An 18315-nucleotide genomic window follows, 5' to 3' on the forward strand; every position below is an offset into this window, starting at 1 on the left:
GATGACTATCCAATGGCTGCCTCAGAGGAGTTGACGGGGGAGAGGGCGGGCCCCAAAAACCATTTTATCACCAGCAAACTGGTTGGTCCACTAAGGGAGGGTGCTGCATGTGGGACTGAGTTTGTTTGTGGGTCCTCGGACTGATGAAGTCTTTTGGATGAAGGACAAAGCATATCAAAAGAAAAAAAAAAAAAACATCCAAATGACCTGACTGAGCATTGTTGGATTATTTATTAATGTAAATAAAACCAGAAGTACAGGTAATAAAAAGTTAAGGCTAAACAGTAGAGTGAGGATCTGATGGTGAGCATGAGACAAACAGTGTATACATAAATAATGGGGGGGGGGGGGGGGGGGGGGGTTAATAAATAGGTACAACTTAAATGATTACTGATGGCTGACAGGTGTGTGACAATTGGAGAACTGTGACCATGAAACAAATGTAAAATCTTAAAAACAGATAAATATATCAAATCAATTTACATTTAACAAGTCCCAGGTCTAGTATATTAGTTTTATTTACACAATACAGTTGTTTCTAAACATGAAGTACTTTAAGTTCTGGTCATGTGATCTAGAGAACATTATAGGAAGCTATGAATTTTATGTTAATGGTAATCATCTGGATCATGTTTCTTAAGTGGTGTCATTTAAAAAAAAAATTTTAAAAAGTTGAGCTGAGGCAAATTCATTCATTTTATTCTGACAGTACATGGTGCAGTTTGAACACCGGGACTCTGAAGCGCTTTCTCTGTACAGACAGGAAGACAAAAAGTCATTAAAAGAAGCAAACTTGAAATCTGAGACTCCAGAATGGCCAAGAATAAATAAATAAATAAATTCAACTAAGCTTGTGTGTCTAAACTCTGCTTACAGAGCTGCTTCCAGCAGCTTTAGGACAAAATACAGGAGCAGCCTCACAGCACTACTTTTATCTTTGAATAAAAAATACGGCAAGAAGACATGGAGTCTGCTGACAGTATTATAGACATATTCTATCAGTTGGGGGGAGTTTTTAAAAATGATACATGCACTCACCCAACTGTAATACCCCCAAAGATTATTCATATTCACACACATTATGGAGTGAATGCAGTTGCACCAATTGGACCATTATTCCCGCTCAGTCAGCCATGTGTAACCAAACACTTTCAACCCCCCCCCCCCCCCCCCACACACACACACACACACACACACACATACACACTATCTAAGCCTCTTATTGTAACCCATTTCTCTCCCGTCTGTGTGGGTGTCTGCTGTTGCGCTTACATGTTTCCACAAATGAAGAGAAATGTGAACTCTTCACAACAGCCACATGTAAAGTGGATTTAGTGGATTCTGTTGTGTGTGTTTGTAACAACATGTGCACAAACTTCTTTAAAGCTTGTGTTTTCATGGTTCAGCCCCAAAAAGCATAAACTCATTTTTCCTTCTTACGCACACTGACTTTATATTTTAAGACACTTGGCAGGCTCAGTCACAAAAAGCAAAACATAAATGTACTGCTTCAAAGCTGAAGAGTTAATTAAATAAGGCGATTTGGAAATGTCCACGGAAACTAGAGTTTTACACTATGAGACTGACAAACATGTTCATTTAATTATTTGTTTTTGGACATCTCTACTGTCTGTGCATAATGAACATAATTGCATCTGGAAATAATGATTCTGCTGTCATCTCACTATCTTTCCTCCTCCATATTTTCTCTAGAGAACACATTTCAGCTTTACTCTGGATTTTCAACACATTACAAAAGTCCCTGGCTACTTTGCGGTTCAACTTTTGCGGACTCGCTCTTTCGCGGTTTTTCAAAGTAAGATTGTAGACGACAAAAATAAAACCAGATTGTACATGACACACGATTGTCAACATCAATATTACTCACGTGATTGGGACAGTATTCAATTCAATTCAAAAATACTTGATTAATCCCAAAGGGAAATTAATTGTTGTTGTAGCTCATCTTGGTTTCATTAGAGTTGTTATACATGCTGATGACTTTGGGCAGGAAGGATCTCTCGTAGCAGTCCATCCCACAGCGGACTTAACTGTCGTGTCGGGGGACGATCTTGGTCCTCCCACTGTCACAAGCAGCGTTTCCCGCCACCTCCAAGATCTCGGCGATAAGGCACTCGAGCACCACCTCCAGGTAGACGGGAATGCATCCACGGCACCTCCTTTTCAACTCCTTTGTGATTTGGGGTTGTAGTTGAGGTATTATTTGAGCTTTTGAGATGTTAATCAGCAGCTCCCAGTAGTAGAAAACCACCTTGCTGTTATGGTTACGCATCATAACAAATGCCCAAAAGTAAAAAAGTAAGTAAAAATCCTTCAAGCAGCACAGCATCTAATACAAGAGGAAGTAACCATCAGAAAAAAATTGATTTACATCCAGAAAAAAAAGTAACTAAAGTTTCCAAAAGCAAAATCTCAGAATGAATGTAAGCGAGCTACTCCAACATGCTGCCACCTTGAGCGGCGCAATTCTGTAATATTTATGTATGGCATACAGTAAAACGTTAACAAAAAAAATACTTTCAAAGGTGCCACCATTTTTTAGTTTTCTCTCAATAAGCCTATACTGTATCGCCAGTCAAAAGGACTATATTACACAAAAGTCAACAGTATCCAGAAGCCAAAGTTGCTTTCTGCTGAAATGGAGAGAACGTTTTGATTTGATCTGAAAAAGTTCAGTCCTTATTCAAAGTGACTTTGGCACTCAGTGGATACAGAGAGCCGTACAGAACCAACCAGGAATTGGACCAGGACCGGACTTCCAGCCTCACTGGTTAATCTGAGTGCTGCTTGCCAGACCGTGAGGCCTCTTGAGCAGGGAGACGTTGCATGGAGGTCTGACGTCTTCTCCGAAGCTCACCAGGACTTTTTTTTAAATCCGGATTTAGAATCAATTGGGACCATTGTGTGGTTTTGTGCTGGCTATCCACAGGTCAGGCTCTCTCCAAGGTCGTTTTCACACCTGATAGTCCGGTAGACTGATTCGATTGGGGACTAAAATTCAGAACGTTTGTTTACATTTTCAGCTGGTGCGGTTCACATTCACACTGCACTGAGTCAGTCGAGCCAACCTATTCCCTCCATCGCCAATGGTGGCGCTGCAACAAGAACTACTGAAGGAAACGACACAAAAACTCGCTATAAGGTATGAGAAATGAGCGTTTATAGTTTGGTTGTATTTACACAGAATGCCCTGCGCTGTAGTCCACTTCCTGCTTTTGAAGCAGAACAGACAGAACAGACTCAGTCACTAAGCACCAAAACACTCTACATCTCTTAATTTGTGATCCAATTAACACTGGAGTCTCCTTTTTGTCTATGTGATCCATTTTTCATTAATAAATACATTTTTTGTGGAATAAAAAGTCATGTCACAGATATTTTAGGTTGAACTTTTTTGGTTTTGGGTTCACCTCTGTGACATACTGACCCTGAATGCACATAAGCAAACTGTTTTTCAGAGCATTCTTTTCATGTCGCCCCATTTGCAGACGCCGCCACTGAAAGGCAAAGGAGTCTGCGTGACTATGATTCAGTGTGAGAGTGTGTGTGTGAGTGTGTGCACGCATGACCAGTTTCAGTGCCGAGAGCGATTTTGTTCTTCTCTTATTACTTCATGCTTATGGACCTTTGCAAAAAAAAAAAAACTTTGCCGTCTTTTCTCTTGTTTGTTCCTCGTCCAAATTTATGCTCAACAGAATCCGATTGATCTTATTATATATATATATTTTTTTCCTTATTTCACATCTTTTTCATCAGAATTAGTGTGAATGAAACAGACAAAAGGTTTGGGGGCTTGTACATGTGTTGCTGGGTAGATATGGTGTTTAAGTCTTGTTGATCTCATGAGATTTGTCAGCGAGTATCCGACACTCTGGCATGTAACCACTTTGATTTATTACACTTTTGAGAGTACACCATAAAAATGTGAGCGCGCAAGTTTCCAGGTTTGTGTGTAATTTGTAAGCTGACATGCAGCCATCAACATTAGTCAAAGCTTCTTTCTTGCCAAGGGGCTGTTTGTTAGATGAAACTCACATTTACAACCCTTCTTCATACACAGTTTTGCTCACATGCAAAGGTGATTTACTGTAACACAAACGCAGAAAGACGTTCTCTGCAGGCGACCACACACAGCTCAACTAACCTCCCCTCTAAAAAACAAAATAAATAAAAATAATAAAAACCAGCAATATATTTCTGTTAGGATTCCACCTGGGTGTCATTTAAGTTGGCGCATGCGCTGCTTAAACTCCACTAACACAGAATTTAATCTTCTCTCATAAAACCAGCATTTTTCCCCTTAAAGCTGCCTTTTGAAACAAATTTCCACTGACACATGAAATCGAAGCTGTCATAAGACAATTGCCTGCAAAATGATCTCACTTCAGTTTACTAAAAGCTCAAATCTCGCAATATATTACTGATGTAATGCTGGGAAATAGTTTGAAATTCGCTTGATGATATTTAGCTAAAAATGATGCATTCTGGGAGATTTCCAAACTTTTCCAAATACTTTTTGACCTTTAATTTATCTAGTGTGAACTGTCAAACTTCTCAGTTTAACTTGAACCAAAAAGTGTTTCTAAAACTTTCAATCCTGCCACATTCCGGACAAAATAGCCTAATAAAAAGCATATGATATTGGAATTACAGGAACAGCTCTAAAATGGTTTAAATCATATTTATCTAATTGATTCCAATTTGTACATGTAAATAATGAATCTTCTTCATACACGAAAGTTTGTCATGGAGTTCCTCAGGGTTCAGTGCTTGGACCAATTCTCTTTTTACCTTATATATGCTTCCATTAGGTAAAGTTATTAAACAGCATGGGATACATTTTCATTGTTATGCTGATGATACACAGTTAGATTTGTCCATGAATTGTCCAATGAATCCAATCATTTACTTAAACTACAAGCATCTCTTAAAGACATTAAAAACCTGGATGACTCTTAAATTTCTGCCTTTAAACTCAGACAAGACTGAGGTTTTGGTTTTTAGATCTGAGCATCTTAAGAATCAGTTTGTCGGTCTTTCTCCTTCCTTGGATGGCATTAATCTGGCCTCCCGCTCTAATGTTAAAAATCTTGGTGTTACTTTTGATCAGGAAATGTCTTTTAACCCCCATATTAAAAACATACATTACCTCAATTTAAACAATTTTCCCAGCCAATCCATCTTTCAAATATAGTAATCTCACACTGTTTTCTGATTGGAGAAAGTATCAAAACGTGTCTGTTTACCAAAGAATTGACACAATGCAATTAAAACCAATTGTTTCTGGATCACAAATCCACACAGACAAATTGATGCCAGATTTAAAAAAAAAAAAAAAGAATACAGTTTGTATATTTTGCTAAAAACAAAACGGAGGATTTCCCACTTTATGCACTGCAACCCAATCAAATCTAAATGTGTTTCAAAGGCACTCAGCATGCTGCACCACAGAAAGGAAATAACTCCATTACAAAAGTTGTTTTAGTTTTTAAGGCAGATCATCACTTGTTAGTTATACCGGTGTGTCTCAAAGGACTTTCTGCCTGTTATTAGGTCAAATCTGGAACCACTTTCCTCAATGGAAGCAAAAGGAGGAAGGAGAGTGATGTGATTGGTTAGACTGTCTAATAAACTGACTTGATGAACAGTGGGGCAGAAGCAAAGAGGAACTGCCTAAAGGTATCGGGTAAAATGTAAACAAACTCAGTTATTGGAGGGATTATCAAGATAGCTTCCACATTACACAAACTTCCATGTGTGTGTGGGTTCACGTAACGATTTTTACTTAGCCCAAGTTTAGGATTTTTTAGCATATGGACCAAGTGTTAGAATGGAAAGCAAAAACAAGTCCACAGAAGCTCAGTTTAAATTGATGCAATGTTCTCTTAAGTGTCAAAAAAGGACCGTGCGTGTGTGTGTGTGAACTAAGTTGCGTGCAGACACGCAAGCTGCCCTGCATTTGTCAGTAACCATCCAGACTGCATCAGTGCATTCATGTGTGTGCGTGTCTCCCATGAATTCTGGGTCACAATAACAGCTGGGGGAACATTGCCTGGACAGTAACATTTCATTGGCTGTCACATTCTCACGCCTGCGTTGGTATTGGCTAGAAATTTACTACTGTATCCATGGTAGCATGGATGTAAACAAAAGCAAGTAAGACACACTGGTTCGCTTTTGAGTTTTGTGACACAAGCCGGGCATCTAAAAATGTCTTAAAATGCTCTAAATGCTTTTCTGGCAATGGCAGAACATACAAAGTGAATGAAAACAGTGAGAATACACAAAATATCAAACAGGTTAAAAGTAAAACACTATAGATCAAGGAGTCTGACTTTTAAGGAACATTTTGCAGACTGCTTAGATGTAAACCTTGCTATTGGTCTGCAACTCTTTGAGAAGCACCTCTTTGGTTCAAAATCATCATTCATTCATTCACCCTTTATTTATACAGGTTAATCCCATTGAGCCTTGGGGACTCATTCACAAGAGAGACCTGATTACTTTTACATCACTATTTGTTATGGACAAAATAAATACTGTAGTAAAATAATATGTTATTTCATTAATAAAAACATGACTACTCCAGCAGAAAACACAGGATAATAATAATAATACATAATAACATACAATAAACCAAATGAGAACAAATGAGGCCAACAGACTCAAGTTTCTGACAAAGAACTGAACGAGGTGTCAGAGTACCTGCGGGTTGAATAGTCGAGCGGCAGCAAGTGAGTTCACAAGAATCAGATCAGATGGAGCAAAATGAGAGAAAAACCAGAGAAACTGAGAACAAGATGTCACACACACTAAAGTGCCAGACTGATTCACAACGTGATCCCACAGGTTAAAGAGCTAAACAAATGAGCAAGACGCAGAAATGAACACAAAACAGGAACCAGATCCATTAATGTTTTATGGTTTCTGTCTGTTAAAATGTTCATTTTTAGGTGCCCAGTAGCATCAGAATAATTTGTAATGTGTGTGTGTGTGTGTGTGGAGGGGGGGGGGGGGGGGACACACGGGGGCTGGGGGATCCCTTGGGTTGAATTTTGAATAAAGTAGATGCCATTTCTGCATTTTGGTGTATTTTAACAGGTTGTTAAACATCCATGTTTGCCAATAACTCTTTTAGAGAGTTTGGCACAACAAGAAATAGCCTGACCAACAGCTCTCCTTGTGTGAATAGCGAGCACTCTCTACTTCTCTCACCCCCCCCCCCCCCCCCCGCCACACACATCGAAAACTTCTGGAACTAACATAACGCTAAGCTAGCTGCGCGCGATACAGATAGCTAGGATGTTAGCTAAGATGCTACAGACGTAGCACTCTGCTTCTCTCACACATCCTACCATCCTAACCCCCCCACCCCCATCAACAACTGCCCGCATTAACGTGGCACTAAGCTAGCACGCAAAACAGGTGTCTCCCCCTCCTCCCCCCATGAGCGCCGTGCCAAGACAGATGACCGAGGAGAAACGCTGCTTGCCATGTGGAGTTGGTGTAGGTAACCAGGAAAACCCGGACTGTTTTTTTAGTGGTCTGAGTATTTTATTAATCAAGGGGAATGGATTTGTTCACGAAGAAATATAAGCAGCACTGGGTGAACTGATATTTCATGGTTTGGATTGGAAGAATTGTAAAAAAAATCAATGTGCCTAAATAAATCTTAAATAAACTTCAGGTTATTAAAGTAAAGACTGACACTCCAGAAAAACATCAAATAACTGGTGATTCAAGACTTTCCCATTGAACTCCATGCTTCACCATGAAGCACACATACTCTCTCACACACACAACACACACACAGTCACCCAGAAAAATCACCCACACAACCAGACATTCAGCTGCACCTTCCAGGAAAACAAGATCTTGTTAGCAGTATGACAACAGCTTGCATGTTCCAAATGTCTCTGTTGTTGATGCCAGGCAGGGTTAGACAGAAACACAAACATATAAAGTTAGAAACACATTATTTAAAACCCTCTAAAATCTATAATTTTCTTTTGAGTTGGTTGGTGGTAATGCAATAATGATAAATAAAACACATAGTGCATACACTTAAACTAAACATAAACTAATATGCTTGTGAGGAGCACTTTTCTTTGAAATAAACAATGATTTGCAGAACAGAATGATCTTGCTTTGAGAGAGATCGTAAATGTTTGTGAACAGGAACTGCTATACCGATGACATTTCTCCCCTATAAATAACTGTGATCTGTTAAAATTGCAAAGGTAATAAAGCGCATGATTGAATTAGAATTTAGAACAGAACATCTTGTAATGTGTCTAAAATAGTGATCCAAAGGATACAAAGGAAAAACAAAATAGTAAATCTTTCAGATAATTTTTTTTTTCATATCTGGGAAGTTTACAGAGTTAAAATAATTCAGTTGCTGCACAATAATTCTTCTTTTTTTGTGTGTGTGTGTCTATGTTTTTCCTTCTCTCCTTGGGGGTGCTGGGGTGTGAACACTGACACCCTGCCTAGTTTTAGGTCCTTCGTGTGGTCATGTGCAAAGCGAGCGCACACTCAAACGCTCTAGAAATCCCCAAAAGGCTGGTGCCGGCAAAGTGAGAAACACCAACAACCACACGTGTTGTGTTAGTAACCTCAGCCCTGTGTGTGTGTGTGTGAACGTGTGCATGTGTGTGTTTGTCTCATGGGAACAGGGCTCAGGACTTTATTAAGGAGGCATGTGTGGAATGCTTTCAGAGAGAACAGGACAAGATGGCTGTGGGGCTGCCACTACGCGCCTCTCTGTCTCACTTGCCCTTGATCTCGATTGGTCTCGCTTTGGCTGACCCATGGCGGCGTGAAGGGGAGCCATGTCAGACACACACACACACACACACACAGAGTGCCATGACGTGAAGAAATAACCTGCCCGGACAGGCTGGAGGGCTCTCAGGGGTCCTCTGCTGTGTCTCTAGATGCTTCGTTTACGTCTCTACTGACACCAAGGAGATAAATGAAGCTTCACCTAATGAAACACGTTTATTCCTTTTGTACTTTGTAATACAATTAATAAACCCCATGTTTTTGTCAGTATTTTTCACAGTCTGGTGTAATCACCAAAATGAAATCCTTTAAGAACAAAAAAACCATGTCCATAAATTAATGGTAACCAACACTGGTCCCTGAGGACCACCTTCCTGCATGTTTCAGATATTTCTTTGCTTCAGCACACCTGATTTGAATCAATGGGTGATGAACTGGCAGAACATGAGATGATTCAACCATTTAATCTGGTGTGTTGGAGCAAGGAAACAAGTAAATTATGCTGGATGATGGCCCTCGAGGACCAGGATAGGACACTCCAGCCTTATAGTCTAAACCAGGGCTATTCAACTGGCAGCCCAGGGGTCAAATCAGGCCCACGGGTGTGCTCAGTTCAACCCACCAATGGGTTCATTTAAATATAAAACTAGGTTTTAAATTGTAAAAAAAAAAGACTTACTTAATAACAATACTGCTGGATATCTGGCCTCTGCGCTCCTGGCTTAAAGTAACTGTGGCCCCCTGAGCAATTTAGTTGAATAGCCCTGGTCTAAACTACAACCAATCACAGCAGCTGAGCCTGGATTTAAGTCAACAGTCTTTTGTTTTCTTTTTTCTGAAAGTAAATGTGTGCCTCATTTTGTACGAGGCCATTTAAATGGTTTAAACCTCTAACAACTTTTTAAAGTAGGTTACTAACCTCTAAGTTTAAAAAAAAAGTCACCTTTTTAAGGTAAATCTACAGAAGTCAATGGAAGACACAATGAGATATTTTCCCCCATTATAGTATCTTGAGATAACAAAACTTATTTTTTCATGATAATAATTTAATAATACCTTTGTCTTAAGATGACGTTTGCTTCTGCGAAATAATAGGTAAGTATATTTAATATTTGGATCAACTATAGTTAATCTCACATCTGGATTTATTTGAGTTTAAATCACTGATAAACAAAAGTGGTATTTCTTCACCAATTGAAGCTGAAGCTGTCACATCAAGAAGCATCCATCATTGATCGGAGCATTTCTGTTTTTGAGTTGACTACCTAAAACTAGCTTCCTTATCTTGAGCTCACAGAATCAACTTGTGATCTTGAAAAAAAACAACAACATCAAGATCAAAAACGGCAGCTGTGGCTGTTCTCAGCTTCTGTAGAAAACTGCCCAAGCAGCGGAAACTGGGATTCCTTTACCTGTTTTGAAGATTTCGTAGCGTAGCGAAAAGCCCGCCCCCTGGTGAGCGTAGTCCGACACGAACTTGATGTGGAGCGAGGGTCCAGATGAGATGATGGGTGCGGGGGCGATGTTGCTGCAATGCTTCCCCAGCAGGTCAGCGTTCTCAGAGTTCCCATCGTGGATCTCCACATAATCGTACCTGCAAGAGACAAACACGGGATCATGAGGAGCCAACTTCACATCACCAAAAACTGATCAGAAATAGATTCCATCATCATCCGTTACTAAAATAAAAAGTGGCTTTATTTTTAGTTTGACTCGAAAGACAGAAGTGCTCAGCTGTTTTTCTGCACGCAAAAACCTGTGAAGGCTGAAACATGAACCAAAAAATGACAACCAGCTACACTCAGTGAAAATAAACAGGATGCAGAGAATTCAACAATGTTCAGTCATGTCATCTGGACGGTTTCTTGTTTTGCTGAGATGTTTCGTCTTTCATCCAAAGGACTTCTTCAATCTGAGGAGCCACCAAACAAACTGAGTCCCAAAAACATCACTCTCCATAGTGGGGGGAAAAAACAGTTTGCTGGTGATAAGATGGCCTCCGAGCCTCCTCAGCAAAAAATAGAAACCATCCAGATGACCTGACTGAACATTGTTGGATTTATACCTGGATTATTGAGCATGGACTTTGGTGTTTTGAACCATTTCGGCATGGCTGCCCCAGAGGAGTTGACAGGGGGAGAGTGCCCCAGAGGCCATCTTATCACCAGCAAATTGTTTTATTTCCGCTATGGGAGTATGCTCTTTGTGGGACTCAGTTTGTTTGGTGGCTCCTCAGATTGAAGAAGTCCTTTGGATGACGGACAAAATGTCTCAGAATAAAAATAAACTGTCCAGATGACCTGACTGAACATTGTTGGATTTTTACCTGGATTAATGAGTATGAACTTTAATGCTGAGACTTGTTTTTTTTGTTATATATAAGGGAGGTACTGACACAAAAAAAACATTTCTATTCTTGTTATTCTTTCTTTTTTTCTGACAACAAATGTTAAGTTTATCTGTGGACTCTCATCAGGAGTGTTGCCTCCGTGTCTGGAGACCAAAGAAACACCTGGCTGCTTCTAAAATAACTTCCTGCGAATCATATCCTGGAGCTAAATGAAAATGGAAGGCTTCAGGTTTGAGCTTGATTTGAACAAGTTCGCTTTCAATTAGGGAACCCATTCAGAGCTGTATACACCATACAGTAAAAAAAAAAAAAAATCATCACTGTGCAACATAAAGCCTTACAATGACCCCCCCAGAGGTAGGTATCAGGTACCACTGGGTAATAAAAGTAAAGCTCCTGATAATGTGTTGCCATGGTGCACACATGTTAAAGACACTGAATATGAACGAGGTGGTAATCTTTTCACTATTGCTCCCTATTATATGCATTAATTCCAAACACAAAAACAAAGTATATGCATTAGCTGAGATTTAAAATGTCACTAAGTTTAAATCTAACACATTTCTAACAAAAATCAAATCATATTTTATTTGATTGTAAATTCAATCTATTCTGAAACCATTGAAGCAGTTTGACCAATAGAGGTTTGATTTTTGTTTTATCCCAGATCTCTTCTTCTCTTTTAGATCTAACTGTTTAAGTTATTAACATATTTGGTCATTTATGCACCAATAAAACTTATGAGGATGTTGTGTCTCCCTTGTCCTCCTCATCATTGATGTAAAAATCTTAATTTCAGACCAGTGGAGCTCTCTGCATCTGCTCCCCCTCTTACATCTCTCATACAGAAAGGCACCAGTAATGAGATTAAGCTGCAGCTCATTCAGGAGGCATGACACGATGAGAGCAGATTACAGCAGATTTTGTTTAACATATCGTTTTGTGATTGTTTGAAGACAAAATTTCAACTACACATTTGATTAATAGCACAGCAACCGCATTAGCTGCCATGATGAAACATTTTCAAAGCAAGATGTGTAATTGTAATGGTTGTTTCATCCTCATGATGGCTTAGTTTTACTGTAAAAGTGACAGAAAAACTCACAACATTTGTGTGTGGATACGTGATACAGCCCACCTCCTGTCACATAACAATAAGACTACAGACAGCAGACGCAAATTAAAGACTAAAGAACAAAGATTGCTTTGTAAAATGCAGCCAAGTGGTAGTGTGACACACTGGAAGGTGTGTGTGTGTGTTTAGGCTACATTTGGCTGTTTGCATCCAGCCTGACAGGTGAGCATCCTCCTAACATAACAGGTCACACACCTCCTTCTCGCCCGGCATGCTTTGTGAGCTAGCACCACATTTAGGATGCAAACCTGTCACTGAAGTGCGAACATGTGTTTGTGCATCTGTCTGAGTGACAGATTCTGTCGTTTTCTGTCATATATTGTCATATCCCCAGAGAACTCCTTGATGTGGTGACAGTTTCTCCCTCCCCTTGTCTGCACTGACATCTTTATCTTACTGCTACTCCACGCTAAAGCACTTCCTCTCATTCTACCTATTTGATCTTTTTTTTTTTTTTTTTGCCTCATTTTGGTCCATTTGTACTTACTGCTCACCAGCAAAGGTGCAAGAGAATTAATGTGGGGGGTGGGATGTTCATTATTTTTTAGCATTAGTAAAATATCTCATAATAAACTGGACAGCTTTTAATGACTCAGAATGTAGTCATTGAATATCTGTCTACAACTGATTGTTTTGAAGTCAACCTGACTTAAAATGGCCACCACAGCTAGTCAATCTTAGCATACCACAAAATAGCTATAACTTATTCATGTTTTCAAAATATAAGCTAAAATTTAGTTGCCTGTAGCAGACAATCATTCCCAAAACATAATCTGAGCACTAATTTACTGTGGAAGTTCTGGTTAAAATGTTGCCATTGGCTGTTAGTCAATTTTTTTCTGTCTGTTAGCAAAATATCTAATGAACCACTAGATATTTAATCACATTTCAAGTCTACAAATGATTAACTTTTTGAAGTCATTGAAATTCAAGATGGTATCACTTGCAGCAACCTTAGAAACCCCAAAATGAGTCATTTTGAAAGACATTAGACTAAAACAGAGCATCATCACCAACACAAAATTCATGTTTTATAAAATGCATATTTTTGCTTAAAGCTTTCAAACTACCAGTTGGCATTAACTTTGCCTGCCTGTCTTCAAAACATATGAATCTCTGGACAGATTCCAACGAAACATTCAGAAAGCAGTCAGCGAATGCACATCACCAAGTCAAAATTTTGAAGGATGAACCCAATTCAAGATGGCCACTACAGTTTAACATTAGCCAACACAGAAATTGCCATATCTTCATCCATTTTACAAATATTGAGTTGAAACTTCATGTGATGAAAGTCATTACAAACACATACTCTGAGCATCACATCTAGTATTATCACAATGTTGCACAAAACTTTTTAAAGGCTCAACCGAGACAACTATAACTTTGTCCCTTCTTAGCTTGAGATGATCTTAGTTTGAATCTTTGGCATGAAAGGTAGCTGATTCAAATTCCTTAAGGAATGCTTGGCTTTTACTTCTGGGCCCCCTTATTGGCGCATTAACACCAGCAGCTTTAAAAATCTCTTCAGCTGCAGAAGGTTTAAAGTTTAACTGGCACGCTGCACATGTAATCAGAGAGTGTGCCTGAAACTCATGCTGCCGTCTCCACACCTTAGACTGACAGAGACAGGTGTGTGTCCCCTCGTGTCTCCCTCCCCTCTGCGCTGAGCTTTTAAAATATAGCACAACAAATCCAACAACTCCTCAGACTTGCAGACACAAACTGTTCACACCGATGTACAGGGGGTCTGTGGTTCTACACACGGGAGGTTGAGCTTTCCAATCTCTGCGTTTTTAACTCAAATCAAGTCAGTTCAGTTTATTTATATAGCACCAAGTCACAACAGAAATCATCTCAGGGCACTGAACAGAAACATTCATATATATATAAAGTAAGTTAATTACACTATTTATCTGAGGAGCAGACTGCTTTGAATTTAATTCAATCACAGACTCATTTTGAGCAAGCATGAAGGCGACAGTGGAAAGGAAAAACTCCCTCATGAGTAAGAAACCTCCAGCAGAACCAGGCTCATGACAAGCGACCATCTGCTTTGACCGGTTGGGTTTGAGAGGAACAGGAACGAGGAACAGATACACAATGGCAGGTCACGAATCACATGTAAAGATAGAAATAGTATCAAATGAAAATTATTCAATTTTAACAATTAATTTAAGGAAATTAGGTCAGTTTGTCCTCCAGTAGTTTATGTTTATGACAGCATAACAAGCCAACCCTAATTATAGGATTAATCAAAAAGGAAAGACTTAAGCCAAGTCTTAAAACTGGACAATGTGTCAGCCTTACGGACAGAAATTGGAAATTGGTTCCACAAGAAAAGAGCCTGATAACTGAAAGCTCATCCTCCCACTCTGCTCTTGGAAACTCTAGGAACCACAAGTAAACCTGCAGTCTAAGAGCAAAGTGCTCCGTTAGGAAAATATGCAACAATAAGATCTGTAATATAAGATGGAGCTAGGTTGTTGAGGGCTTTGTAGGTTAGAAGTAAAATTTTGAATTATATTCTGAATTTGACAGGGAACCAGTGGAGAGAAGCTAAATCTGGAGAGATATGGTCTCTCCTACTAGCTCCCATTAAGACTCTGGCAGCAGCATTATGGATCAACTGGACTTTTTAAAGAAGTTTTGGGACACCCAGATAACAAACCACTGCAACCATTGTTTAGGAGGAACACAGTTTCTTACAAACTGGTTCATCTCATCAGTCCTTTGATCTCTTCTCCACAGATATAACATAATTCTAGTAAAGCATTTTATTGTATAAACTTAGTTTAATCAAACCATTTTTTTAGGAAACTGAGTAAAATGTGTTATTTTGATATCAATATTTATCTGCAGTAAAATGAACTGCCTTTGAAACAAAGACTGGAGGTTGAAACTCTCTAAAATTGAACATATTGGGTGACTCTTATGTAGAAAACCTTTCTGCCTTAGTCATGTGAATGATTAAAATGCTATTTTAACCATTAGGGATGTTTTAACGTGGTTCACAGGGAAGCAAAACTGCACAGTTGGCTCTCTGTCAGGAAAAAGAAAAAAAAAATAGATGTAGTGGTTTCCGCTGAGCCCTCTGACCGTTTACAGATGCTTCTTGCAACACCGATAAAGCCTGCGAGCCACAACATACTGAAATTCACAAACTGTTTCTTTTTGACTCTTTGTGGTTTTTGTAGTTGTACATATAGTATATCCCCAGGAAAAATAAAGAAAGAGGACACCTTAAGACCTTGTTCAGACTGCCATTTCAAAATCACAATTTTAGAATTGCCGAATTGAATGTAGGATGTTGGAAGAAACTAGTACAATTAGATTTTTCTAAACCAGTTCCAAACTAGTTTTGAAACAGGATTTTTTTTCAGATTGACCGCATTACTGGGAACATTTAGTGCTGCTAAAAGCACAGGAAAGAGGACAACAGTTCACCCTATTTTGATTAATTCTGAAGTTGTAATTACTTTGGACAAGCCTGATAATAAGACTAATTAGAGAGCACCAAAGTTCATGCACAATAAACCAAGTAAAAATCCAACAATGTTCGGTCAGGTCATCTGGATGGTTTCTTGTTTTGCTGAGACGTTTCGTCCTTCATTCGAAGGACTTTTAAACCTGAGGAGCCTCCAACAAACTGAGTCCCACAAGTAGCACACTCCCATAGTGGAATAAAGCAAGTTTGCTGGTGATAAGATGGTCTCCGGGGCCCGCCCTCTCCCCTGTCAACTCCTCTGAGGCAGCCATGCTATAGTAGTTCCAAACACCAAAGTTTATACTCAATAACTGCAACAATTTCACTAATTAGAGAACTTGCATTTCCTGTGAAAATGCAGCGTGAATGCTTATTTCACAAGAACTTGCTGACAAACAGCTGAAATTTGCTAAAAACATGCTGAAATGTAGCCAAAATGGAAGAACAAACCAAAGCTAGCAAAAGAAAGCAGAAAGCACACATATTTGCTGAATTAGGTTAAAATAAGCAGAAATTATCACAAAAATTTGAAAATTAGCTAAAAAGCTTAAATTAGCAACAAAAAAACAGCTGAAAAGTAGCTGAAAAGGCTAAAAAAAAAGCTTAAACAACCAGAAAGAAGGGGAAAGAACTGAAATGAGCTAAAAATGTTGAAACTAAAAGCTGAAATGAGCATAACAAGCTGAGTTTAGTTGAAATAACAGAAAAAGCTGAAACTAGTAGAAATAAGTTGAAAGAACAACAACAAGTTGAAATGAGCAGAAACAAGTTGAAAGAAGCACTAAAACATTGTAGTTAGCAGAAAGAATTTGAAAGGAGCACAAAACAGCTGAAAACACTGTTTAAATTAGCTGAAAGTAGCTGGAAAAAAGTTTAAATTTATACAAGGAAGCTGAAAGAAGCTGTACTTGAAAATAAATGTGAAAGGAGCAGTAAAAGGTTGTAAACAGATCTAAAGGTATGAAGGATGTAAAATGAGCTCAATTCATTTTCTTTGAGGAAAAAATGTGGCAGAAAATGCTAAATATGTCAGAAATCTAAAGTTGTAGCAATACTAAAGTCATAGCACCCTTCTCCAGAACTTCTGAACATTTTGATATATGATTTGTTGAAATAGCACCAAAATTGTGGAGCGAGAAAGATGCTGCAAAATGTACGGAAGAAAAATGCATCACAATAGTGTGAGTGCTTCATAAACATTCACACTATTAGTCTTGTGCTATGTTGAAATAATAATACAGTTGGGGCATTTTATTCCAAAGATTATTTTTGAAAAATAAATTGTATTTGCCATCAGTCTCATTAAAGCATTCGAGTTTCTTTTTTATTATTTACTTGGCTGTTGAAGCAAGAGTTTGATCATCGTATTGTTTCTGAAAATGATTAGCGGAGGTCAGGATTGTGCAAATGCACTTCTCAATGGCAATAGGGTGTTAGAGCTATGTATTATAATAAATCAGCCATTGTGAAACATAATTATCCAGGTTTCCACTTAGTGTGTCGCCCCCACTTACGCATAAGTACGTGCATGCACCTGCGTCGACTTGTAGCAGCAGCAAGTCGACCACTGAAGCCGTTAATAGAGAGTGAGCCGTACGACAGACTCCACTGATATCAGGTAATAGGTCTATTATTGCCCAGCGTTGGACAGTGTGTATGTATGTGTGTGTCCAGCCATGGTCTCCAGGACAACCAATCGATTCCTCATTAAGGCTTTAACACACATTGATCAGGATCAGTCCTTCACTGACATACACATGCACACACACTCAGAGTTATTACAGTAGCAGACATTGATCAGGTAGACCTTCAGGGCCCCGGGGAGTGTCTATAAATCAGAGCAGTGATATTATCATTACCACCAACACAACCTGAAGGTGGGTTGGTATGGATAGATTTCTTAAAGTTGCTACATTAATGCTTAACAAATGTTCAAATTCACTTAAAAAAACACCAACAACAAGTCAACTGAAGTTGTTATGTATACAAACTGATGGTTTAGGTCAGTGGTCTGCGACAAAAGAGCCATTTCTTCCCATCACTTACTAACAAAATGTGTCTCGAGTCACAAAACCTGCTACAATAGTCATTATCAACTGGTGGCTCATGGGCCACTTCAAATTTCTATGAAGTTGTTGTTTTTTTCCCAGCCATTGAGGGTGACTTTATAAAACGAAAAATATATAATACATTTCAGCATTTATTAATAATTTTACATTTTAGGGCTAAAGAAAAGACCACATTCATGTAAACAAGGGGAAAAATATATATTTCATACCAATTTTACCCCCCCCCCCAGAACTCTGCAGTTTATGTGAGTCTTCCTTTTAATTTTAGAAAAATAAAATAATTATTTATCCCACTTTAATGTAATAAAGCATAAATTTAAAGTGTGTCTAAATATTAGGTCATTTTGTTGGATGTGTAATTGTGGCATTAAAATTTTAGTTCAAAAACCTATTATTTTTACTTTGTCTGCCTGCCTGCCTCTGTCTGTCTGTCTGTCTGTCTGTCTGTCTGTCTGTCTGTCTGTCT

The 18315-nt window shown here is 38.8% G+C and overlaps 1 protein-coding gene across 2 annotated transcripts in view; it reads right to left on the reverse strand.

Moving 5' to 3' along the window:
• The window catches only part of LOC119419529 (neuropilin-2), a 138475-nt gene that overhangs the window by 89281 nt on the left and 30879 nt on the right, over window positions 1–18315 (reverse strand). For both annotated transcript variants that reach the window (XM_037686863.1, XM_037686864.1), the window contains exon 3: window positions 10221–10402. In XM_037686863.1, the coding sequence (XP_037542791.1) occupies window positions 10221–10402 (182 nt within the window). The remainder of the gene's footprint in view (window positions 1–10220; window positions 10403–18315) is intronic.

This window comes from Nematolebias whitei, chromosome 13 (assembly GCF_014905685.2).
Source record: "Nematolebias whitei isolate Nwh7 chromosome 13, NemWhi1, whole genome shotgun sequence".
Classification (NCBI taxonomy): Eukaryota; Metazoa; Chordata; class Actinopteri; order Cyprinodontiformes; family Rivulidae; genus Nematolebias; species Nematolebias whitei.